This window comes from Salvelinus alpinus, chromosome 9 (assembly GCF_045679555.1).
Source record: "Salvelinus alpinus chromosome 9, SLU_Salpinus.1, whole genome shotgun sequence".
Taxonomy (NCBI): Eukaryota; Metazoa; Chordata; class Actinopteri; order Salmoniformes; family Salmonidae; genus Salvelinus; species Salvelinus alpinus.
The window spans coordinates 51,083,796-51,109,185 of NC_092094.1; the positions used below are offsets into that span (position 1 = coordinate 51,083,796).

Below are 25,390 nucleotides of genomic sequence, written 5' to 3' on the forward strand. Positions count from 1 at the left end.
TGTTTCCACCTCCATGCTTCACGGTTGGGATGGTGTTCTTGGGGTTGTACTCATACTTCTTCTTCCTCCAAACACGGCGAGTGGAGTTAGACCAAAAAGCTCTATTTTTGTCTCATCAGACCACATGACCTTCTCCCATTCCTCCTCTGGATCATCCAGATGGTCATTGGCAAACTTCAGACAGGCCTGGACATGCACTGGCTTAAGCAGGGGGACCTTGCGTGCGCTGCAGGATTTTAATCCATGACGGCGTAGTGTGTTACTAATGGTTTTCTTTGAGACTGTGGTCCCAGCTCTCTTCAGGTCATTGACCAGGTCCTGCCGTGTAGTTCTGGGCTGATCCCTCTTCTTCCTCATGATCATTGATGCCCCACGAGGTGAAATCTTGCATGGAGCCCCAGACTGAGGGTGATTGACCGTCATCTTGAACTTCTTCCATTTTCTAATAATTGCGCCAACAGTTGTTTCCTTCTCACCAAGCTGCTTGCCTATTGTCCTGTAGCCCATCCCAGCCTTGTGCAGGTCTACAATTTTATCCCTGATGTCCTTACACAGCTCTCTGGTCTTGGCCATTGTGGAGGTTGGAATCTGTTTGATTGAGTGTGTGGACAGGTGTCTTTTATACAGGTAACGAGTTCAAACAGGTGCAGTTAATACAGGTAATGAGTGGAGAACAGGAGGGCTTCTTAAAGAAAAACTAACAGGTCTGTGAGAGCCGGAATTCTTACTGGTTGGTAGGTGATCAAATACTTATGTCATGCAATAAAATGCAAATAAATTATTTAAAAATCATACAATGTGATTTTCTGGATTTTTGTTTTAGATTCCGTCTCTCACAGTTGAAGTGTACCTATGATAAAAATTACAGACCTCTACATGCTTTGTAAGTAGGAAAACCTGCAAAATCGGCAGTGTATCAAATACTTGTTCTCCCCACTGTATATATATATATATATATATATATATATATATAAAGTATGGACACAGCTACTCATTCAAGCTGTCATCAAGGCAAACGGTGAATACTTAAAATGTATTTTGATTTGTTTAACACTTTTATGGTTACTACATAATGTGTTATTTCATAGTTTTGATGTCTTCACTATTATTCTGCAATAGTAAAAAATAAAGAAAAATTCTGGTACTATGGACTGTTTGTGTATAAATATAATTTGTTTAGGTTGATGTGTCCTCAAGCTGTATTAAACCTAAATCTATAATTCAGAAAAGCAGCAACATTGAACTAGCACATAGCCGGTTGAGCGTTTGTCTGAACATTGTGAGCAAGCATTTTAACCCTCTACCACTTGAAGGTGCCAAATCATTTGTGAAAACTCAACTTTAGTTTTGCTAAATAATTAAAGTCATAACTTTTAATATAGATTTTAGCAACCTACATATACAAATATAGATAATAAAAAAGGTTTTACATAAGAAATATGTACTTTTTGTGAGGTAATCTTGACCTGAGTACATGTTAAAAATCATTTCATGCCATAAAAATAGTAAGCCCTAAAACACATTTAGAACAAACATAGAGAGATGCACCATTGTTTCAACTACAAAATAAATATATTGCAATTAGGCTTTAATCATCTCTACCCACTGGCCACATCGTCAATTCAACATCTAGGTACCGGAGCGCCAAGTCTAGGGACAAAAGCCATAAGACTGCTAAACAATTAATCAAATGGCCACCAGACTATTACATAGATTTTTTTTTTGTATCAGTGATGTCCATTTCAGAATCCAGTTGAAATCGCTGTCTTGTCTGAAAAACTAAACAAGATGCACTGTTATTTATTATGCCAGTAAATATTTATACAAAATGCTATACCATTACCAAAATATATTATATTTAAGATGACTGTTTTTCCGGTCCACAGCTCTACAGCCTATTAGGAATGAAGCCAGTGTATTGCCCTAGGGGATCAACAAACTTGTTTCGAACACGCCAGACACAACATCTAGGGATCACCCACTCTGTTCCCTTGTCCCAGGGCTCCATACTGCCAAACAACATATTGTCTGTATGCTGCATTTCGGTACACCTCGTGGTCTGTGCCTGGATCCTGCAGATCACCCAATGCCAACATGTCATTTCTTACCATTTGGATTAGCCGCAAAATCCCCTCATTGCATGTGTGCCGTCCTGGTCACACATCTGTTGGGGCCCTGGTCGCAGCACTTCCTCTCCAGGTCAGTGGGCATCGCCTGGAAATTCAGGCAGGTGCAACAGCCTGAATTTCGGATAGCGACTTGCTCCAGGACCTCTTTCTTAAGAACAAATTCTTATTTACAATGACGGCATACCAAAAGGCCTCCTGCGGGACCGAGGGCCTGGGATAAAAAATGTATACAATATATAAGACAAAACACACATCCCAAGAGAGACACCACTACATAGAGAGAGACCTAAGACAACAACATAGCAAGGCAGCAACACATGACAACACAGCATGGTAGCAACACAACATGACAATAACATGGTAGCAACAAAACATGGTAGCAGCACAAAACATGGTACAAACATTATTGGGCACAGACAACAGCACAAAGGGCAAGAAGGTAGAGACAGCAATACATCACACAAAGCAGCCATAACGGTCAGTAAGAGTGTCCATGAGTCTTTGAATGAAGAGATTGAGATAAAACTGTCCAGTTTGAGTGTTTGTTGCAGCTCGTTCCAGTCTCTAGCTGCAGCGAACTGAAAAGACGAGCGACCCAGGGATGTATGTGCTTTGGGGACCTTTAACAGAATGGGACTGGCAGAACAGGTGTTGTATGTGGAGGATGAGGGCTGCAGTAGATATCTCAGATAGGGGTGAGTGAGGCCTAAGAGAGTAATATAAATAAGCATCAACCAGTGGGTCTTACGACGGGTATACAGAGATGACCAGTTTACAGAGTATAGAGTGTGTCCTATAAGTAGCATTGGTGGCAAATGTGATGGTAAAGAACATCGAGCCGCTCGAGAGCACCCTTACCTGCCGACCTATAAATTAAGTCTCCGTAATCTAGCATGGGTGGGGTGAAAGAGATTACAATAGAGGAAACCAGGTCTAGATGTAACTTTAGCCTGCAGCTTTGATATGTGCTGAGAGAAGGACAGTGCACCGTCTAGCCATACTCCCAAGTACTTGTATGAGGTGACTACCTCGAACTCTAAACCCTCAGAGGTCGTAATCACACCTGTGGGGAGAGGGGCATTCTTCTTACCAAACCACATGACCTTTGTTTTGGAGGTGATCATAACAAGGTTAAGGGTAGAGAAAGCTTGTTGGACACTAAGAAAGCTTTGTTGTAGAGCGTTTAACACAAAATCCGGGGATACTACGGGTGTGTTTGAAAATGTTTTCTGGAGTGCCAGAGAGTGCTCTGAGCGTTAGTAAATTCAGAGCATTGTCAGCTTGGCCGTTCGTAAATTCAGAGCGTTTCTCTCTCGGAGCATTAGGTACCTGCGCACACTGCAGGTACCTAACCAAAACAAATTCAAATAATAATATATTCCATTGTGGGAAAGGGGGGGGCTGAGATAATACAAAATACAAAAATAAATTAAACAACCATCTCACTCTTTCAGTCACATTTAAATCACATCCTTACACAGGCTCAGGTACCTGTGAGCATTAATCGACAGGATTCCATGTAATGCCGTTACAGAAAAGTACTTGAGTCCCAAAAAACGCTCAGCTGCACTCACAAGGATCCCTATTGTCTCCGATTTCCTCTTCGTTTACGCTGTGCAGTTGATAACCAAAGTAATAAACAAGAAACATCATCTGGTGTCTCTGCTCCTACGACCATTACTTCTTCAACTTCACTCCTTTCTTCCACTCTTCTCACCGCCTCCAGATAGGAAACTTTCTGGACAGCCATTATTCTTGCCATATCCGTCTCCTTCACCCTAACAGGACACTTCAGAAATGTGGGTGTATGTTCACCACCACAAATGCAGCATTTAGGTTCAGCTGGCATATAATACTCCTCCCGTCTACATACACTTGACACATTACGGAATAATTGACATTTATCACACTGCATGGGTTTGGGCACGAAGGCTTTCACAGGGAATCTTATATAACCCAAATACATGAAAGAATTTTCATCCAAAAACAATAGAATGGATGGAGTGGGCTTCTGCACTCCATCTACCATGCGGGTCAGTCGTTGTGCACCAACCACTTGATCAAATTCTTCATGTATATCCTTTGAATTTACTTCTAGCGGATTGATTTTGATTGCTGAGAAACGCTGCCTGCATGTCTGTCTCGTCCTGAGTCCCGACACATTCACTACTATGGGACAGCTGGAGATCGAATTTGAATATTGAAACAATGTTGCAAATGTCGGAGAGACAGACAGTAAGGTTTATACAAATCTCTGCTGTTGAAAACTAAATGTTAGTCTGAAATAAATGTGAGATAATGTATAGATGCTTTTTATAGTGGAGATCAAGTTTATAAATTGCCTGGCTGGGCTGATGAGACAGTCGATTGCGCAGTCAGATGGAACAGAGTAAATAAGCATTTTAACATCATAGATTTAGCCGGTGGTAACTTGTGGAATAGCATAGCATTCAGGATTAAAACCACCCAATGTATAACATGTTACAGGTCACGACATCCTATTCAGACTTCTTCTTCGATGAGGTTTCATGGCGGTTGGCATCCCAAATTTTTTTACATTACCTCCACCTACTAGACTGAAATATAACTCCCTTATAATTTGCTTAAAAATATATATTTTTTAATAAAATAAATAAATCAACAAATACCCTACCATCTACATTTCTTTCCTCTTAATGCGAGGAAATGCTCAAACTTAATGCTCAAACGCATTAAGAAGAAATGTCACAAATAAACTTTAAACAAGGCACATCTGTTAATTGAAATGCATTCTAGGTGACTTCCTCATGAAGCTGGTTGAGAGAATGCCAATATTGTGCAAATCTGTCATCAAGGCAAAGGGTGGCTACTTTGAAGAATCTCAAATACAAAATACATTTTGACTTGTTTAACACTTTTTTGGTTACTACATGATTCCATATGTGTTATTTCATAGTTTTGATGTCTTCACTATTATTTTATAATGTAGAAAAGAGTAAAAAATAAAGACAAACCCTGGAATGAGTAGGTGTGTCCAAACTTTTGACTGGTACTGTACACACAGACACACACATACATACACTACCGTTCAAAGGTTTGGGGTCACTTAGAAATGTCCTTGTTTTTGAAAGAAAAGCACATCCAATTGATCAGAAATACAGTGTAGACATTGTTAATGTTGTAAATGACTATTGTAGCTGGAAATGGCTGATTTTTAATGTAATATCTACATAGGCCCATTATCAGCAACCATCACTCCTGTGTTCCAATGGCAGGTTGTGTTAGCTAATTCTAAATTTATAACTTTAACAGGCTAATTGATCATTAGAAAACCCTAAAATTATGTTAGCACAGCTGAAAACTGTTGTTTTGATTAAAGAAGCAACAAAACTGGCCTTCTTTAGACTAGTTGAGTATCTGGAGCATCAGCATTTGTGGGTTTGATTACAGGTTCAAAATGGCCAGAAACAAAGAACTGTCTTCTGAAACTCATCAGTCTATTCTTGTTCTGAGAAATGAAGGCTTTTCCATGTGAGAAATTGCCAAGAAACTAAAGATCTCGTACAACGCTGTGTACTACTCCCTTCGCAGAACAGCGCAATTCTGGCCTAAACCAGAATAGAAGGAGTGGAAGGCCCCGGTGCACAACTGAGCAAGGACAAGTACATTAGAGTGTCTAGTTTGAGAAAGACGCCTCACAAGTCCTCAACTGGCAGCTTCATTAAATAGTACCCCCAAAACACCAGTCTCAACATCAACAGTGAAGAGGCGACTCCGGGATGCTGGCCTTCTTGGCAGAGTTGCAAGGAAAAAGCCACATCTCAGACTGGCCAATAAAAAGAAAAGATTAAGATGGGGTAAAGAACACAGACACAGACAGTTGGATTTCTTTGACATGCTTTTGCATGCGTATGCGTGTGTAGCCTCACATTTGAACAGGTTACCGCTGATGCACTAACCTGGAGGAGGATCCTGATGCACCAGGGGTTCCGCAGGTACTTGGTCAACATCGTGCAAACACTGTCAGAGGACTGGGAGCGAGAGGAGATCAAATCAAATCAAGTTTATTTTATATAGCCCTTCGTACATCAGCTAATATCTCGAAGTGCTGTACAGAAACCCAGCCTAAAACCCCAAACAGCAAGCAATGCAGGTGTAGAAGCACGGTGGCTAGGAAAAACTCCCTAGAAAGGCCAAAACCTAGGAAGAAACCTAGAGAGGAACCAGGCTATGAGGGGTGGCCAGTCCTCTTCTGGCTGTGCCGGGTGGAGATTATAACAGAACTATGCCAAGATGTTCAAATTGTTCATAAATGACAAGCATGGTCAAATAATAATCATGAATAATTTTCAGTTGGCTTTTCATAGCCGATCATTAAGAGTTGAAAATAGCAGGTCTGGGACAGGTGGCGGTTCCATAACCGCAGGCAGAACAGTTGAAACTGGAATAGCAGCAAGGCCAGGTGGACTGGGGACAGCAAGGAGTCATCATGCCCGGTAGTCCTGACGTATGGTCCTAGGGCTCAGGTCCTCCGAGAGAGAGAAAGAAAGAGAGAAGAGAGAATTAGAGAGAGCCAAGATTTTCAAAATGTTCATAAATGACAAGCATGGTCAAATAATAATCAGGAATAAATGTCAGTTGGCTTTTCATAGCCGATCATTAAAAGTTGAAAACAGCAGGTCTGGGACAGGTGGCGGTTCCATAACCGCAGGCAGAACAGTTGAAACTGGAATAGCAGCAAGGCCAGGCGGACTGGGGACAGCAAGGAGTCATCATGCCCGGTTTGCCGTGACGTATGGTCCTAGGGCTCAGGTCCTCCGAGAGAGAGAAAGAAAGAGAGAATTAGAGAGAGCCAAGATTTTCAAAATGTTCATAAATGACAAGCAGGGTCAAATAATAATCAGGAATAAATATCAGTTGGCTTTTCATAGCCGATCATTAAGAGTTGAAAACAGCAGGTCTGGGACAGGTAGGGGTTCCATAACCGCAGGCAGAACAGCTGAAACTGGAATAGCAGCAAGGCCAGGCGGACTGGGGACAGCAAGGAGTCATCATGCCCGGTTTGCCGTGACGTATGGTCCAAGGGCTCAGGTTCTCCGAGAGAGAGAAAGAAAGAGAGAACGAGAGAATTAGAGAGAGCATACTTAAATTCACACAGGACAAGATAAGAGAAGTACTCCAGGTATAACCAACTGACCCTAGCCCCCCGACACATAAACTACTGCAGCATAAATACTGGAGGCTGAGACAGGAGGGGTCAGGAGACACTGTGGCCCCATCAGAAGAAACCCCCGGACAGGGCCAAACAGGAAGGATATAACCCCACCCACTTTGCCAAAGCACAGCCCCCACACCACTAGAGGGATATCTTCAACCACCAACTTACAATCCTGAGACAAGGCCGAGTATAGCCCACAAAGATCTCCACCACAGCACAAACCAAGGGGGGGCGCCAACCCAGACAGGAAGATCACGTCAGTAACTCAACCCACTCAAGTGACGCACCCCTCCCAGGGACGGCATGAAAGAGCACCAGTAAGCCAGTGACTCAGCCCCTGTAATAGGGTTAGAGGCAGATAATCCCAGTGGAGAGAGGGGAACCGGCCAGGCAGAGACAGCAAGGGCGGTTCGTTGCTCCAGAGCCTTTCCGTTCACCTTCACACTCCTGGGCCAGACTACACTCAATCATATGACCTACTGAAGAGATAAGTCTTCAGTAAAGACTTAAAGGTTGAGACCGAGTCTGCGTCTCTCACATGGGTAGGCAGACCGTTCCATAAAAATTGAGATCTATAGGAGAAAGCCCTGCCTCCCGCTGTTTGCTTAGAAATTCTAGGGACAATTAGGAGGCCTGCGTCTTGTGACCGTAGCGTACGTATAGGTATGTACGGCAGGACCAACTCGGAAAGATAGGTAGGAGCAAGCCCATGTAACGCTTTATAGGTTAACAGTAAAACCTTGAAACCAGCCCTTGCCTTAACAGGAAGCCAGTGTAGGGAAGCTAGCACTGGAGTAATATGATCAAATTTCTTGGTTCTAGTCAGGATTCTAGCAGCCGTATTTAGCACTAACTGAAGTGTATTTAGTGCTTTATCCGGGTAGCCGGAAAGTAGAGCATTGCAGTAGTCTAACCTAGAAGTAACAAATGCATGGATTAATTTTTCTGCATCATTTTTGGATAGAAAATTTCTGATTTTTGCAATGTTACGTAGATGGAAAAAAGCTGTCCTTGAAACAGTCTTGATATGTTCGTCAAAAGAGAGATCAGGGTCAAGAGTAACGCCGAGGTCCTTCACAGTTTTATTTGAGACGACTTTACAACCATCAAGATTAATTGTCAGATTTAACAGAAGATCTCTTTGTTTCTTGGGACCTAGAACAAGCATCTCTGTTTTGTCCGAGTTTAAAAGTAGAAAGTTTGCAGCCATCCACTTCCTTATGTCTGAAACACAGGCTTCTAGCGAGGGCAATTTTGGGGCTTCACCATGTTTCATTGAAATGTACAGCTGTGTGTCATCCGCATAGCAGTGAAAGTTAACATTATGTTTTCGAATAACATCCCCAAGAGGTAAAATATATAGTGAAAACAATAGTGGTCCTAAAACGGAACCTTGTGGAACACCGAAATGTACAGTTGATTTGTCAGAGGACAAACCATTCACAGAGACAAACTGATATCTTTCCGACAGGTAAGATCTAAACCAGGCCAGAACTTGTCCGTGTAGACCAATTTGGGTTTCCAGTCTCTCCAAAAGAATGTGGTGATCGATGGTGTCAAAGGCAGCACTAAGGTCTAGTAGCACGAGGACAGATGCAGAGCCTCGGTCTGACGCCATTAAAAGGTAATTTACCACCTTCCCAAGTGCAGTCTCAGTGCTATGATGGGGTCTAAAACCAGACTGAAGCATTTCGTATACATTGTTTGTCTTCAGGAAGGCAGTGAGTTGCTGCGCAACAGCTTTTTCAATTTTTTTTGAGAGGAATGGAAGATTCGATATAGGCCGATAGTTTTTTATATTTTCCGGGTCAAGGTTCTGGCTTTTTCAAGAGAGGCTTTATTACTGCCACCTTTAGTGAGTTTGGTACACATCCGGTGGATAGAGAGCCGTTTATTATGTTCAACATAGGAGGGCCAAGCACAGGAAGCAGCTCTTTCAGTAGTTTAGTAGGAATAGGATCCAGTATGCAGCTTGAAGGTTTAGAGGCCATGATTATTTTCATCATTGTGTCAAGAGATATAGTACTAAAACACTTAAGTGTCTCTCCCGATCCCAGGCCCTTGCAGAGCTGTGCAGATCCAGGACAGCTAAGCCCTGGAGGAATGCGCAGATTTAAAGAGGAGTCCGTAATTTGCTTTCTAATGATCATGATTTTTTCCTCAAAGAAGTTCATGAATTTATTACTGCTGAAGTGAAAGCCATCCTCTCTTGGGGAATGCTGCTTTTTAGTTAGCTTTGCAACAGTATCAAAAAGAAATTTTGGATTGTTCTTATTTTCCTCAATTAAGTTGGAAAAGTAGGATGATCGAGCAGCAGTGAGGGCTCTTCGGTACTGCACGGTACTGTCTTTCCAAGCTAGTCGGAAGACTTCCAGTTTGGTGTGGCGCCATTTCCGTTCCAATTTTCTGGAAGCTTGCTTCAAAGCTCGGGTATTTTCTGTATACCAGGGAGCTAGTTTCTTATGACAAATGTTTTTCGTTTTTAGGGGTGCAACTGCATCTAGGGTATTGCGCAAGGTTAAATTGAGTTCCTCAGTTAGGTGGTTAACTGATTGTTGTCCTCTGACGTCCTTGGGTAGGCAGAAGGAGTCTGGAAGGGCGTCAAGGAATTTTTGTGTTGTCTGAGAATTTATAGCACGACTTTTGATGCTCCTTGGTTGGGGTCTGAGCAGATTATTTGTTGCGATTGCAAACGTAATAAAATGGTGGTCCGACAGTCCAGGATTATGAGAAAAAACATTAAGATCTACAACATTTATTCCATGGGACAAAACTAGGTCCAGAGTATGACTGTGGCAGTGAGTAGGTCCAGAGACATGTTGGACAAAACCCACTGAGTCGATGATGGCTCCGAAAGACTTTTGGAGTGGGTCTGTGGACTTCTCCATATGAATATTAAAATCACCAAAAATTAAAATATGATCTGCTATGACTACAAGGTCTGATAGGAATTCAGGGAACTCAGAGAGGAACGCTGTATATGGCCCAGGAGGCCTATAAACAGTAGCTATAAAAAGTGATTGAGTAGGCTGCATAGATTTCATGACTAGAAGCTCAAAAGACGAAAACGTCATTTTTTTTGTTGTAAATTTACATTTGCTATCGTAAATGTTAGCAACACCTCCGCCTTTGCGGGATGCACGGGGGATATGGTCACTAGTGTAACCAGGAGGTGAGGCCTCATTTAACACAGTAAATTCATCAGGCTTAAGCCATGTTTCAGTCAGGCCAATCACATCAAGATTATGATCAGTGATTAGTTCATTGACTATAACTGCCTTTGAAGTGAGGGATCTAACATTAAGTAACCCTATTTTGAGATGTGAGGTATCACGATCTCTGTCAATAATGGCAGGAATGGAGGAGGTCTTTATCCTAGTGAGATTGCTAAGGCGAACACCGCCATGTTTAGTTTTGCCCAACCTAGGTCGAGGCACAGACACAGTCTCAATGGGGATGGCTGAGCTGACTACACTGACTGTGCTATTGGCAGACTCCACTAAGCTGGCAGGTTGGCTAACAGCCTGCTGCCTGGCCTGCACCCTATTTCATTGTGGAGCTAGAGGAGTTAGAGCCCTATCTATGTTAGTAGATAAGATGAGAGCACCCCTCCAGCTAGGATGGAGTCCGTCACTCCTCAGCAGGTCAGGCTTGGTCCTGTTTGTGGGTGAGTCCCAGAAAGAGGGCCAATTATCTACAAATTCTATCTTTTGGGAGGGGCAGAAAACAGTTTTCAACCAGCGATTGAGTTGTGAGACTCTGCTGTAGAGCTCGTCACTCCCCCTAACTGGTAGGGGGCCAGAGACAATTACTCGATGCCGACACATCTTTCTAGCTGATTTACAGGCTGAAGCTATGTTGTGCTTGGTGACCTCTGACTGTTTCATCCTAACATCGTTGGTGCCGACGTGGATAACAATATCTCTATACTCTCTACACTCACCAGTTTTAGCTTTAGCCAGCACCATCTTCAGATTAGCCTTAACGTCGGTAGCCCTGCCCCCTGGTAAACAGTGTATGATCGCTGGGTGATTCGTTTTAAGTCTAATACTGCGGGTAATGGAGTCGCCAATGACTAGGGTTTTCAATTTGTCAGAGCTAATGGTGGGAGCCTTCGGCGTCTCAGACCCCGTAACGGGAGGAGTAGAGACAAGAGAAGACTCGGCCTCAGACTCCGACTCGCTACTCAATGGGGAAAACCGGTTTAAAGTTTCTGTCGGCTGAATGAGCGACACCGGTTGAGCATTCCAACAGCATTTCCCTCCAGAAGCCATGAGAAAATTGTCCGGCTGCGGGGACAGTGCGGGGGGATTTATACTAACGTTACTATCTGTACTTACTGGTGGCACAGACGCTGTTTCTTCCTTTCCTACACTGAAATTACCCTTGCAGCACAGCTATCCTCGCCGTAAGGCGATCATTCTCCTGTATATTATGAGTACAGTGAATGCAATTAGAAGACATCATGTTAATGTTACTACTTAGCTTCGGCTGTTGAAGGTGCTGACGAACCATGTCCAGATAAAGCGTCCGGAGTGAAAAAGTTGAATGAGGGAAAAAAGTTGTGATGGAAAAACTAAAAATATAAACGGTAATTAAAAAGAAAAAAAAAACGTAAAGTTGTCAGCTAGCAAAGCAAAGTAAAGTTGGCAACAAAACGCACAGCAACACGTCTGCAAATTCAAGAGGAAGTGACGTGTGACTCCTGAGAATACATTGACATTGATTGATGGAAGTCCTGAGACAAAATGTCTATGATGAGACAAAATGTCTCTCATGATGTCTATCATGAGTTAATATTGTCCGAAACCCAAGGTTCTTCATCGATCATCGCCGATGTTTGGGTTTACACTCTGTCGTCAAAGGATCTGCAACCCCTTTGTGACTTCACCACAGCGCACCTCAGACATTTCTGTGCATGTTATACAGTGGAGGCTCCTCAGAGGAGGAAGGGGCGGACTATCCTCAGTGAATTTCAGAAAAATCGTAAAACAGTTTGCCTTTTTAGATTAACTATATTAAATATATTCACGTCACCAAAGAATTGATTAAAACACAATGTTTTGCAATGAAGGTTTACAATAGCCTCAAAAGCACTCTTTAGGGTAGCGCCATGGTCTAGCTGGAGGACAACTAGCTTCCGTCCTCTTCTTGGTACATTGACTTCAATACCAAACTTAGGAGGCTCATGGTTCTCACCTCCCAAGATTTACACAGTAATTATAACTTCCAGAGGACATCCTCCAACCTATCAGAGCTCTGACTGACATGCTGTCCACCCAATCAACAGATCTGAGAGTGAATCTAGTACAGAAAGCATAAGCTACAGCTAGCTAGCACTGCATAAAACGTGGTGAGTAGTTGACTTAAATACAATAGTTGAACAGTTTTGAACACATTTTTTGCCTACTCAAACACAGAGCTCAAACAGAGGGATGTTATGTTAGCTAGCTGGCTTTGACCATCCAACAATACTGGAACCCTTCCAATTCAAGGTAAGCTTTCGGTTTTACAAATTTATTGCCACCGGTGGAACTGCTAAACTGCACACTAATGTTACTGCATGATTGTAGCAGGTTTACTAAGGCGTTAGTTATATTAGCTATGTTGACTGTGACGTTACTTTAGCCAATATGGTGACAATGATGTAGGCTGTGTGTAGCGGTTTTGAAATGGTTTGGAAAGATTTTTTCACCTGGTCATATACAGCTGATGTGTTGTGAATTGAAGTACACAAGCAAAGGGAAAATATGAGAGGAGAGCGCATAGATGTGAGAAGGAATACAATGTGGCTGCTATGAAAGTAAACTCTTTACGTGTGATCGGGGGGGTATTCATTCTGCCGATTCTGTTGTAAAATGTTTATTAAAACAGAAGCAAACGGAGCGGGGATAAACATACCTGGATTTGTCCAATAGAAACTCTAATTTTCAACTGCTGGACTAATGATTGCGCCTTAGATCAATTTTCTCTGGATCTGTGTGCACCTACGTTGTAAACTTTCAGTATCATGTAGTAGCCTAAACCTATCACTGTTCCATTGAACTGGATGAATGGAATATGAATGAGAGTCATCCAATATGCTGTAACAGAAATAAGGCCATGCTCATGAGACAAATAAAATCATCCTCCCTCATCTTAAAACGACAGACCGCCACTGACATTTATTCCAACTTTAACCAATCAGCGACCTCTCATTTTACATAGCATAATTCCACCGCTTTCTAGATTTGAGGTGGCACAAGTAAAGTTTAACCAGAAATTGAATCTTTGTCAACCTTCAACTGCACTTGGATGTTTTGTTCACAGGAGGTTGGTGGCACCTTAATTGGGGAGGATGGGCTCATGGTAATAGCTGGAACGGGATGAGTGGAATGGTATTAAATACAAATAGTTTCCATGTGTTTGATGCCATTCCATTTACTCTGTTCCGGGCATTATTATCAGCAGTCCTCCCCTCAGCAGCCTTCACTGATTGTGTTGTGTGTGTATGTTTTAAAATGTCTACTATTAAACACTTTACACTAAAAAGTCTCCAAATAAAGTTGGCAACTTCAATAAGTCCTGAAGTGTCTAAAAGCTAGGTAAATATCAAGTTACAGTGCAACAGTTCTTTAAGCAATGGACATTTATTAAGGTGGGAGTTAAGAGTGTACAACAGCGACAGATCAAGGTTTAAACGGCGTATCCAACAATGCCTCCTTTTCCGATGCACTCTCCAATGTAGAACCACATCAACACTTCAGTGCACACCAATCCATTCCTGAACGCATCCTGTAACAAAAGCATATTGACATTAATCCCAAACAAATACCATTGAGTCAAACAAATCTAAAAACCAACATGACAGACAATTCCATATTTCCCAATTGGTTAGGATGTTGGCCTAATGTCTCCTCTAGTGGATTGCAGCTACTTATTTTGAGAATGATACTTGTAAGAGTTGAGATAAGGCACAACCAATGTTCCCGCTAAGCTGTGCGCTTGTGCAAGCAGCAGCCCCAAGACTACCACGAGCTGCCGCTCAGAAATATCAGCCCACAGAGAGAAGCAGGAGATTGAACTTGACAACATTTTCTAGAGCAGTTGTCACAAACCAGTCGATAGCAAACCTGGTCAATCTCCAAGGCATTCCTAGTCGGTTGACTGTCAACACTTTGTATTCAACCCTTTTATAAACCATAAAATGCATGTTCCTTCCATTTCCACTCAGCGCTACAACAGTAATGAATGAGTGGGAAATTATCTATAGGCTTGGGTTATGTGGCCTGGGTCTTTTTTTAATATCGAGGAATATTTCACTTCCTCTGTTCATAGGCGTAATGTGATTTTGTACATGAGGAAATAATGGAACACTGTGTCCCTTTTTGGTCAGTGTCAGCGGAGGAAAGGGAGAGCGAAGGGATGAGAGGCGGAACCTCAGTCTGCTCCTCTCTGCCTCCACTAAAGCTGACTACAGATGTAGACTCCATCATTCCAGTAAAATAAAAAGCGAATTATTGAAATGTAGGCTCACTCAGCTGTTTCACAAGTAATACAACAGATCCATTACCAGTGTGATCATATAGCCTACCTCTTACTTCAAAAGAAAATGTCCCGAACAGTGCATTGGCAGGGCAATTCAAGCAAAGCCAATATGAGGTGGTAATATATTGGGCCTATAGCTTACTGCACAAACCTCATTGCTAGAGTACTGTTTTTAATTGGTTAATGTTGCATATTCTTACAAGCCATCAGCGGTAGATCTCGGCTTGTATTTTGACTCAGTAAAGTTTGTGACCACTGTTATGGAGTTCCCTGTTAACACGATCGACGTTTCCCTTTACTGTGGTAATTGTGACACGCAATATTAGCCACTTTCAATGCAACATACCAAAACAAACTATGCAACAGATTTTGTTGTAGGCAGAATGCATTGCAGTAGGATTCTATTGCATTGACACGCACTACTCAGACCGTACTCTACACAGACCAGTGCACCATAACCAATCAGTGCTGCAGTAGGCCTATATGCAAATAGACCATTTCCATTGAACTGGACAGTGTTTACAGCATTAGCGGTCGTGAGTAGATGCGCTTGTTTTGAGATCAAAGCGAGAGCTGCATGTAGCCACGTGTGCACATTTGTTCATATCCTTTGCTAGTTAGTGAGTTATTAGCCCAGTTATAGATCATTCGTAGTCGGCACAAAACGTGTACATTTCAAGACATATTTGAAAAGCGAGTCAGGTAAGGAGCTTTTTTTGTCTTAAAGGGGCAGTGATGTATTTTGAGACAGGCTTGAATAAGTTATTTAGCCAATAGGCAGAGGGTAGCATAATTTGTCAGATTCTCTGTAATAATGGTATGAGAATAATAATGCATTTTATTTTGTAAAGTGGTTTCTTACATCAAACAACATTTTCAGTCATCCCCTTGTCTGAAGAACAAGTGGATAAACAGGTTTATGTCAAGCCCTGCATGTTCTTTTTTTTCTTCTCAAAAGTCTCATGGAATGTAGGCCTACATGGATTGGATTCTACTGTAGGCTGAATGATAGAACAGCTATTTCCGTGTTAAAATGTTATGGGATGCATTTTATCCATCGTTTTTGATGGTAGGCCTACATTATGATCAAATAGCCACAGTACAGCCTCAGCGTCTACAGCAAACGCACGCTGGAAGTTCACCACGATCAAATTTGCGCTCAGCAGACCTGAAATTTGCTCAGTGACAAATTGTTTTGGAGGGAACATTGATCACAACACCCACATTCAGAGAGCCAATGGGCAAAAGAAAGAACTTGCTAGCTACTTGTACACTATTGTATTGATAACCACTCAAGCAATCTTCTCAGTTCTCACCTTCACTGTCGTCTGTCCAAGGCGTCCACTGTTGAGACCGGTGAGGATGTTCTTGATTCCTGCAATGGCCTGGGGAATCTCGGCAGGGGAAGGGGGCACGAGCTCGACTTTAGCGTAGTGCCAGAAGGTTGCTAGCCGGGGCTTGGAGTAGGTGGCAGCGGCTGAAAAAACAAGATGAACACGCCATGTCATGAAATGTGTCCTCTGCTGCACGCTGCTGGGTCAAGCGAGATAAGAAACATTAGCTAACGTTAGATATAGTTTACAGGTGACCAGCTAGGTGACTCAAAGAGCTTGTCAGAACACCTACCTGAGATTGACATTTAGCTAGTTAGGTAGCCAAGTTACCTAGCTAACTAACACTATCTACTATAATTAGTTACCACATCTAGCTAGCCAACACTTAGTTGGAAACAAGTTTTTATTCGAGATTGATGGTGACTTGGCTTGTTCGTTTGTCTACCACTAGCTAACTACACTGAGTGTACAAAACATTAACACCACAAGGATATGCACTTTATTCAGTACTACTGCAGTTACTAAATAATTCCAATAGGTGGCAGCATAAGACCACAAATTACATTTCTGAATAATATTTAGCTTCCTCCCTGGATACACCACTCCCCTCACATGAAAATTCCTGCTTTTTTCTGCCCTTTCCACACTGCTAACGCAAGAGGAAGAACTGAAAATGTGTTTAACAGATTACTGTGACGTAATATAATGATGCTTCATGTCTATTATTACCTGTTTTTATGCTCATGTTTATACTTCATTACTATAACGATTATCAATAAGGCTGAACATTAATTCAGTCACCTCTGGTTGACAAAAACTTATTTTCCTAATACATTCATTGTCAAATTCATCAAACAGCATCGACCCGCTCTGCCTTCTCGCGCAAGCGAGGGGCATGTTGAGGTAAATTTGCTAACCGCGAGGGTTGCATAATGTAATTTATTGGCGGGCTGGAAGATGCACTCGTCCTCTCTATTCCCGAAGCAGTTTACTCCCAATATGATACGGTAACAAGGTCTTTTCATAATGCAATTCTACTAGGGTTGAGGTTAGCGCATCTGACTAGTGATTATTTGGCCGGGGATTATTTGTACCTGCTATCGTCACTATTTTTTTGCTCTCCCAAAAGCAACACAGCCTTAATACGAGATATATAGCTAACTGTAAAGTAATGAGTGACCATTTTAGAAAATCATGGGACATATAGTCTTTGGTTGCATGCTATTTTATGTCAATCATATTGCTGCTATAACCTATAACTGATGCTTCGGGATCTTATGCTGCCATCTACTGGAAATATTGAGCAATTAAAAGTTATAAATTCATGTAAAGACATCGGTGAGGCAGCTGAGAAATAGTGTATTTTTCCTGTTAATTCCTTAGATCAGTCAAACCTGCCCCACGCCAATTGCTGGACTTTCACAGAGGTTACTAGGTCACCCAGTTCATACCACATTTGAAAAAGAAAACAAATGTGGCTTGTTAAAAGTTCTAGGCTACCCTACCTTAGAATTAGGGGTTAGGGTTAAGGCTAAAATAGGTTATACGTAGGGTTAGAGTTTCTGTATAGCACTCTGTGACATCTGCTGATGTAAATCAGGCTTTATAAATTAATGTGATTGACTGTTAGGGTTAAGGCAAAAAACAGTATTGGTTTATAGCGCTCTTGCGCCTCCCTGTGGCCTTGTGGGTACTACAAACATAATTCGCGACACTTGCTAGGCTCTTAATCTGAGGTAGCAACTGTGTCAGATCTACAAATCAATGAGCTAGCAACTCAATTCGCTCAATTCGATGCCTACGAAGGAAGATTGACGCATATCAAATTCCCCAGCAGCCATTTAAAAACAACAAATCGTCAAAGATTAATAGTTAAAAATGTATTTTGGTTGTTTAAAATTAAATCAAAGTTTTTGTCACGTGCGCGGAATACAACAGGTGTAGTACAGTGAAATGCTTACTTACAGGCTCTAACCAATAGTGCAAAAAATGTGTTAGGTGAACAATAGGTAAGTAAAGAAATAAAACAGTAAAAAGACAGGCTATATACAGTAGCGACGCTACATACAGACACCGGTTAGTCAGGCTGATTGAGGTAGTATGTACATGTAGATATGGTTAAAGTGACTATGCATATATGATGAACAGAAAGTAGCAGTAGCGAAAAAGAGGGGTTGGCGGGACACAATACTGATAGCCCGGTTAGCCAATGTGCGGGAGCACTGGTTGGCCACATCTTGAAAAAGATGACAGGGACCTTCGTTTTTCTTAGGTTTGACACCTTTTTCTGAAAAAAATATGGTTAACCATGACCAGAAAAAGTTTAACGTTAGATGCGTCCTTAGCATCGTGTGTCACCACAACGTGTACTCTAAGCGAACAAAATAGCCGTAACCTTGTTAATAATTAAGTTACCTGAGGTAAACCTGCAACCTTAACGAGGGATCAACTCATTGCAAACAATGCGAAGCTGGCATGGTGACGCAAACCAATGGGCTGGGAATAGAACCGTTCTGAAGGCGGTTTGGTGCAGCGGTGCTCGATACAACTAATAGGAGCTGGCAGGGGTGAAAGATGCACTAAAATAAGGCCAGAGATTTCGCGATTACTTCATAAGTAAAGCTGGAACATAAGGTCTTACTTTTTTTTTTTTTTTTAAGCGTTACAAATGTCAGCCTACTGTGGGAAGCATTGGCGTCAACATGGGCCAACATCCCTGTAGAACACTTTCGAGACCTTGCAGAGTCCATGCCCCGACGAATTGAGTCTGTTTTGAGGGCTACAACTAAATATTAGGAAGGTGTTATTGTTTTGTACACTCAGTAGTTAGCTAGCTGCAGCCGGCTAGATGCGCTAAACTGTGACATAGCTAACTAACTACTAGCATAGCCACCGATGCCATGCCAGCGTGACTGTCAACTTGAATACAATAACACGCTGGTTTTAATAGCGTCGACGTTAAGCGTATGTCTATATACAATCATTTAATTTACCTCCGATCAAAGTAGGTACTTTGGCCACAAATTTCTGGACTGCCTGTGCCATGATGGTTTTCTTCAGAGTCGTGAATACGCAATCGGCTATTTGCTGCAACTGAATGTCACCTCCAGCAAGAAGGACCCCTCAAGTGCGGCTGCCCTATGATCTGCCTGAACGGAAATAGCTGCAGAGCTGCCTAATTTATTATTATTATTATATATATCTATATATTTTTATAAATCTTTATTTAACTTGGCATGAATCATAAACTACTCTGTTTGTTATTCTTTTTTCCCCACCTAATCTTGCTCGATGTCGAAATCCTTTCAGAAAGGTGAAAAATCGTTGTTTTCAATGTCAATAACAGACTGGCAAATTGAGGCCAGTGTATGAAAGTAAAATAGTCACTTAAAAATATACACGAATGTAAAGTATGATTAGCACATAAAATATGAGTTGCACCTGTATAATCAAATTTAATTTGACACGTGCGCTGAATACAACAGGTGTAGACCTTAGTGAAATGCTTACTTACAGGTCCTACTAACCAACAGTGCACTTTTTAAGGAAAAAAAAGTTATTACGTGAACAATAGATAAGGAAATAAAAAATAGAAAGACAGTGAATAATAACAGTAGCGAGGCTATGTACAGGCACCAGTTAGTCAGGCTAATTGAGGTACTATGTACATGTACGTATGGTTAAAGTGACTATGCATATATGATAAACAGAGAGTAGCAGTAGCGTAAAAGAGGGGGTGGTGGGTGGCGGGAGACAATGTTAGGGGGCACCGGTTAGTCGGGCTAATTGAGGTCCTATGTACATGTAGGTATGGTTAAAGTGACTACGTGTATATGATAAACAGAGAGTAGCAGCAGCATAAAATAGAGGTTGGGGGGGGACACAATGCAAATAGTCCAGGTAGCCATTTGATTACCTGTTCAGGAGTCTTATGGCTTGGGGGTAAAAGCTGTTGAGAAGCCTTTTGGTCCTAGACTTGGCACTCCATTACTGCTTGCCATGCGGTAGTAGAGAGAACAGTCTATGACTGGGGTGGGTGGGGTCTTTGACAATTTTTAGGGCCTTCTTCTGACACCGCCTGGTGTAGAGGTCCTGGATGGCAGGCAGCTTAGCCCCAGTGATGTATTGGGCCGTACGCACTACCCTCTGTAGTGCCTTGCGGTCGGAGGCCGAGCAATTGCCGTACCAGGCAGTGATGCAGCCAGTTAGGATGCTCTTGATGGTACAACTGTAGAACCTTTTGAGGATCTGAGGACCCTTGCCAATTCTTTTTAGTTTCCTGAGGGGGAATAGGCTTTGTCGTGCCCTCTTTACGACTGTCTTGGTGTGTTTGGACCATTCTAGTTTGTTGGTGATGTGGACACCAAGGAACTTGAAGCTCTCAACCTGCTCCACTATAGCCCCGTCGATGAGAATGGGGGTGTGCTCGGTCCTCCTTTTCCTGTAGTCAACAATCATCTCCTTAGTCTTGGTTACGTTGAGGGATAGGTTGTTATTCTGGCACCACCCGGCCAGGTCTCTGACCTCCTCCCTATAGGCTGTCTCGTCGTTGTCGGTGATCAGGCCTACCACTATGTTGGAGTCGTGCCTGGTCGTGCAGTCATGAGTGAACAGGGAGTACAGGAGGGGACTGAGCACGCACCCCTGAGAGGCCCCTGTGTTGAGGATCAGCGTGGCGGATGTGTTCTTACCTACCCTTACCACCTGGGGAGCGGCCCCTCAGGAAGTCCAGGATCCAGTTGCAGAGGAAGGTGTTTAGTCCCAGGGTCCTTTGCTTATTGATGAGCTTTGAGGGCACTGTGGTGATGAATGCGGAGCTATAGTCAATGAATGGCATTCTCACATAAGGTGTTCCATTTGTCCAGGTGGGAAAAAGCAGTGTGGAGTGCAATAGAGATTGCATCATCTGTGGATCTGTTGGGGCAGTATGCAAACTGGAGTGGGTCTAGGGTTTCTGGGATAATGGTGTTGATGTGAGCCATGACCAGCCTTTCAAAGCACTTCATGGCTACAGATGTGAGTGTTACGGGTCGGTAGTCATTTAGGCAGGTTACCTTAGTGTTTTTGGGCACAGGCACTATGGTGGTCTACTTAAAACATGTTGGTATTACAGACTCGGACAGGGAGAGGTTGAAAATGTCAGTGAAGACACTTGCCAGTTGGTCAGCGCATGCTTGCAGTACATGTCCTGGTAATCCGTCTGGCCCTGCGGCCTTGTGAATGTTGACCTGTTTAAAGGTCTTACTCGCATCGGCTATGGAGAGCGTGATCACACAGTCTTTTGGAACAGCTGGTGCTCTCATACATGTTTCAGTGTTATTTGCCTCGAAGCAAGCATTGAAGTAGTTTAGCTCGTCTGGCAGGCTCATGTTACTGGGCAGCTCTTGGCTGTGCTTCCCTTTGTAGTCTGTAATGGAATGCAAGCCCTGCTACATCCGACGAGCGTCAGAGCCGGTGTAGTAACGATTCGATCTTAGTCCTGTATTGACGCTCTGCCTGTTTGATGGTTCGTCTGAGGGCATAGCGGGATTTCTTATAAGCTTCCGGGTTAGAGTCCCGCTCCTTGAAAGCGGCAGCTCTAGCCTTTAGCTCAGTGCGGATGTTGCCTGTAATCCATGGCTTCAGGTTGGGGTATGTACATGCGGTCACTGTGGGGACGACGTCATTGATGCACTTATTGATGAAGCCAGTGACTGATGTGGTGGTTTCATCAATGCCATCGGAGGAATCCCGGAACATATTCCAGTCTGTGCTAGCAAAACAGTCCTGTAGTTTAGCATCTGCATCATCTGACCACTTTTTCATTGCGCTAGTCACTGGTGCTTCCTGCTTCAAATTTTGCTTGTCAGCAGGAATCAGGAAGATAGAATTATGGTCAGATTTGCCAAATGGAGGGCGAGGGAGAGCTTTGTACGCGTCTCTGTGTGTGGAGTAAAGGTGGTCCAAAGTTTTTTTTCTCCTCTGGTTGCACATTTAACATACTGATAGAAATTTGGTAAAACGGATATAAGTTTCCCTGCAATAAAGTCCCCGGCCACTAGTAGCGCCGCCTCTGGGTGAGCATTTTCTTGTTTGTTTATAGCGGAATACAGCTCATTCAATGATTTCTTAGTGCCAGCCTCAGTCTGTGGTGGTATGTAAACAGCTATGAAAAATACAGATGAAAACTCTCTTGTGTTAAATTGAGGGTTTTGAGTTTGAGTGACCAATTTAAATTACTGAGCAATGTCATTCTACATTTTGGTTGGATAATTAAATTGGGTTTTGATTATGATATGGAAACTGAATGATTTTTAAAAACTGACAGATTGATTTGGGTTTAGTATGTTAACTATATGAGTGAAGCAATTAATATATTATGGATTGATTGTTTTGATTGTTGTTGTGTACTAAAGATGTTGACACTATTCTCAGCATGCCCTGGTGAATGGAGAGGGTGAACTCTGATCCTGAAACTGATCCTAATCTATTTGATCTGTAGGAGTTGCCTTATAAGTTAGTATCTTTCATACAAATCTTAATCTTGTGACCCATTCAATACATCTGTTGTTTGTCATGAACATTCAGGAGGATGTACTTTGCTATAAAAAGGTGTTATATTCTTTGTCTCGGGGCTCTCAACTAATCATCTGAGGGTGATTCGTCAACCAGCCATCATTATCGCAGAGCACTCAATCAATTCACTTTGTGTGTGTGTGTGTTGTATTGACCTGCTCCCTTATTAAGTGAATAAAGATTTAGTTGAAGTTTAACTCTGAATTGTGTGATATGTTTGTCTGTCCTCATTTGATAAAGAAATTAACCACCACAGGGTGCTTTGCTGGTGACACTGTAATTTATTATTTATTTAGAATTCAAGGCACACTTAACCAGCATGGCTACCACAGCATTCAGCAGCGATACGCCATCCCATCTGGTTTGCGCTTAGTGGGACTATCATTTGTTTTTCAACAGGACAATGACCCAACACACCTCCAGGCTGTGTAAGTGCTATTTGACCAAGAAGGAGAGTGATGGAGTGCTGCATCAGATGACCTGGACTTCACTATCATCCAACCTCAACCCAAATGAGATGGTTTGGGATGACCGCAGAGTGAAGGAAAAGCAGCAGCCAACAAGTGCTCAGCATGTGGGAACTCCGTCAAGACTGTTGGAAAAGCATTCCAGGTGAATCTGGTTGAGAGAATGCCAAGAGTGTGCAAAGCTGTCAAAGCAACGGGTGGCTATTTGAAGAATCTCAAATATAAAATATTTGGATTTATTTAACACTATTTTGGTTACTACATGATTATTTGAGTTTTTATGTCTTCACTATTATTCTACAAAGTAGAAAATAGTCAAATTAAAGAAAAACCCTTGAATGAGTAGGTGTGTCCAAACTTTTGACTGGTACCGTATATCTTACAATCAATAAAGCCAGTCCAACCAATGGCTGTAACATGAGAAATAAAGAGTTCTAACAAAGTGTATTCCACCCATTTACAAATACACTCAAACACATTGCATATTATGTATTCCATCCATTCACGAATAAAGATTTCTCAACAATGTCAATCCAAGCTACTCTATCTCCACATAAACATGCTGTTACATAGTTAACTTGGCCTTCTCTCTGACCTCCACCTCTCCTCTTCCCTGGGCTGGTGTGGGTAACACGAGTAAGGTCTCAACCCCACAACCAGCTCATTCCAGGTTCCAGGATAGATTGAATGAGCAGGTTGAGCTAAGCGACAACTCATTATTCCCAACATAACCTCTTTGCTAGGAGACGCCCCCCCCCGTCACCACTGTTACTCTACGCCTCATGACTACTTACGGAGTTTGTTGGGGAAACGGAGAAAAAGTTGTATCTTTGCCTCCACGGTGTTCTATGCGTTAGCCCTATGAGGTTGTTGAGGTTAGGTCCACAGTAGTCCCTCGCAATAGACTGTTTGTCCCAAAGAGTCTCTCTAGGTTTCCCTTTGATCAGGAAAACCTAGAGACTCGGTATATAGCAGTCACACACAAGACTGGTATATACCGGTTCCAAACTTTTTCCATTTAAGAATGATGGGGGCCACTGTGTTCTTGGGGACCTTCAATGCTGCAGAAATGTTTTGGTACCCTTCCCCAGATCTGTTCCTCGACACAATCCTGTCTTTGAGCTCTACGGACAATTCCTTTGCCCTCATGGCTTGGTTTTTGGTCTGACATGCAGTGTCAACTGTGGGACCTTATATAGACGGGTGTGCTGTTCCAAATCATGTCCAATCAATTGAATTTACCACAGGTGGACTACAATCAAGTTGTAGAAACAAAGGATGATCAATGGAAGCAGAATGCACCGGAGCTCAAGTTCGAGTCTCATAGCAAAAGGGTCTGAATAGTTATGTAAAGAAGGTATTTCTGTAATTTATTTTCAATACATTTGCACACCAAAAAATATATAATGAAAAAAATATATATAACTTTGTCATTATGTGTGTAGGTTGATGTGGATTTTTTTTAATACATTACAGCCTTATTCTAAAATGTAACAAAATGTGGAAAAAAGGAAGCGACTTAAACAAGTTCCAGGATATAAGCTCAAAGGTGAGTGATGTATTGTATTTTGCATCGCTAAAAGAAAGCAATCAGTTTATTGTGCAGAAAAAAAAGAAAAAGAGTCAAATCGAACTGCTAAAGGGTATACTACAAAGCAGGATCAATGAGTTTGACAGCAATTTTCTTTATACAGAAAGAAGTATTGATCTTGGTTCAATAAGTTTAACTTAGATACATGTTTCTAGTTGAGTCAATTTGACCATGCCCAATTCAAGCTTATCTTTCTAAATAAAATTAAGTTATATTAGAATATTTGTGACCGACCAGCTCGATTCGGTCTTAAGTAGCAACATTTGAAATTGTGTTTTTTTTTTTTTTACATTGGATAAAAGTATAGATTCAGAACTAGAAAATTGTATAACATACACTACAGTTGAGGAACAATGGGAAAGTAATTCTGCTTTGGAAGTTAATAAACCCACTTTTGAGAAAACGCCCCCTGAATGTTTTGGTACACCTACTGGAGAGCCCTTCTTTGTCTACATCCATTCAGCATCGTTCACACCCTCTTCATACTTAACTCCACCCATCTCTTTAAGGATTCACATGTGAGGCCAGGTGCTAAACAGAGAGTACGATAGTGTACTAAACAACCTAAGGATATCAAGACTAAAGGCTGG

At 42.2% G+C, this 25,390-nt stretch overlaps 1 protein-coding gene across 1 annotated transcript; it reads right to left on the minus strand.

The window, feature by feature from the left end:
* Nucleotides 1–13,939: 13,939 nt before the first annotated feature.
* Nucleotides 13,940–19,619, minus strand: LOC139530312 (ATP synthase subunit g, mitochondrial-like). The gene is made up of 3 exons (XM_071326597.1): nucleotides 19,181–19,619; nucleotides 16,170–16,330; nucleotides 13,940–14,100 (listed from the first exon to the last, which is right to left on the minus strand). The coding sequence occupies exons 1-3, from the start codon at nucleotides 19,230–19,232 to the stop codon at nucleotides 14,002–14,004; spliced, it is 312 nt and encodes a 103-aa protein (XP_071182698.1). The 5' UTR covers nucleotides 19,233–19,619; the 3' UTR covers nucleotides 13,940–14,001.
* Between the last annotated feature and the right edge of the window lie 5,771 nt (nucleotides 19,620–25,390).

Coding starts and splice junctions, on each gene's coding strand:
- LOC139530312 (XM_071326597.1), bottom strand. CDS start 19,232: ATGGCACAGGCAGTCCAGAAATTTGTGGCCAAAGTACCTACTTTGATC. Junction 16,331..19,180: donor AGTACCTACTTTGATCGGAG/GTAAATTAAATG, acceptor TTGTTTTTTCAG/CCGCTGCCACCTACTCCAAG. Junction 14,101..16,169: donor TTGGACAGACGACAGTGAAG/GTGAGAACTGAG, acceptor CTTTTGTTACAG/GATGCGTTCAGGAATGGATT.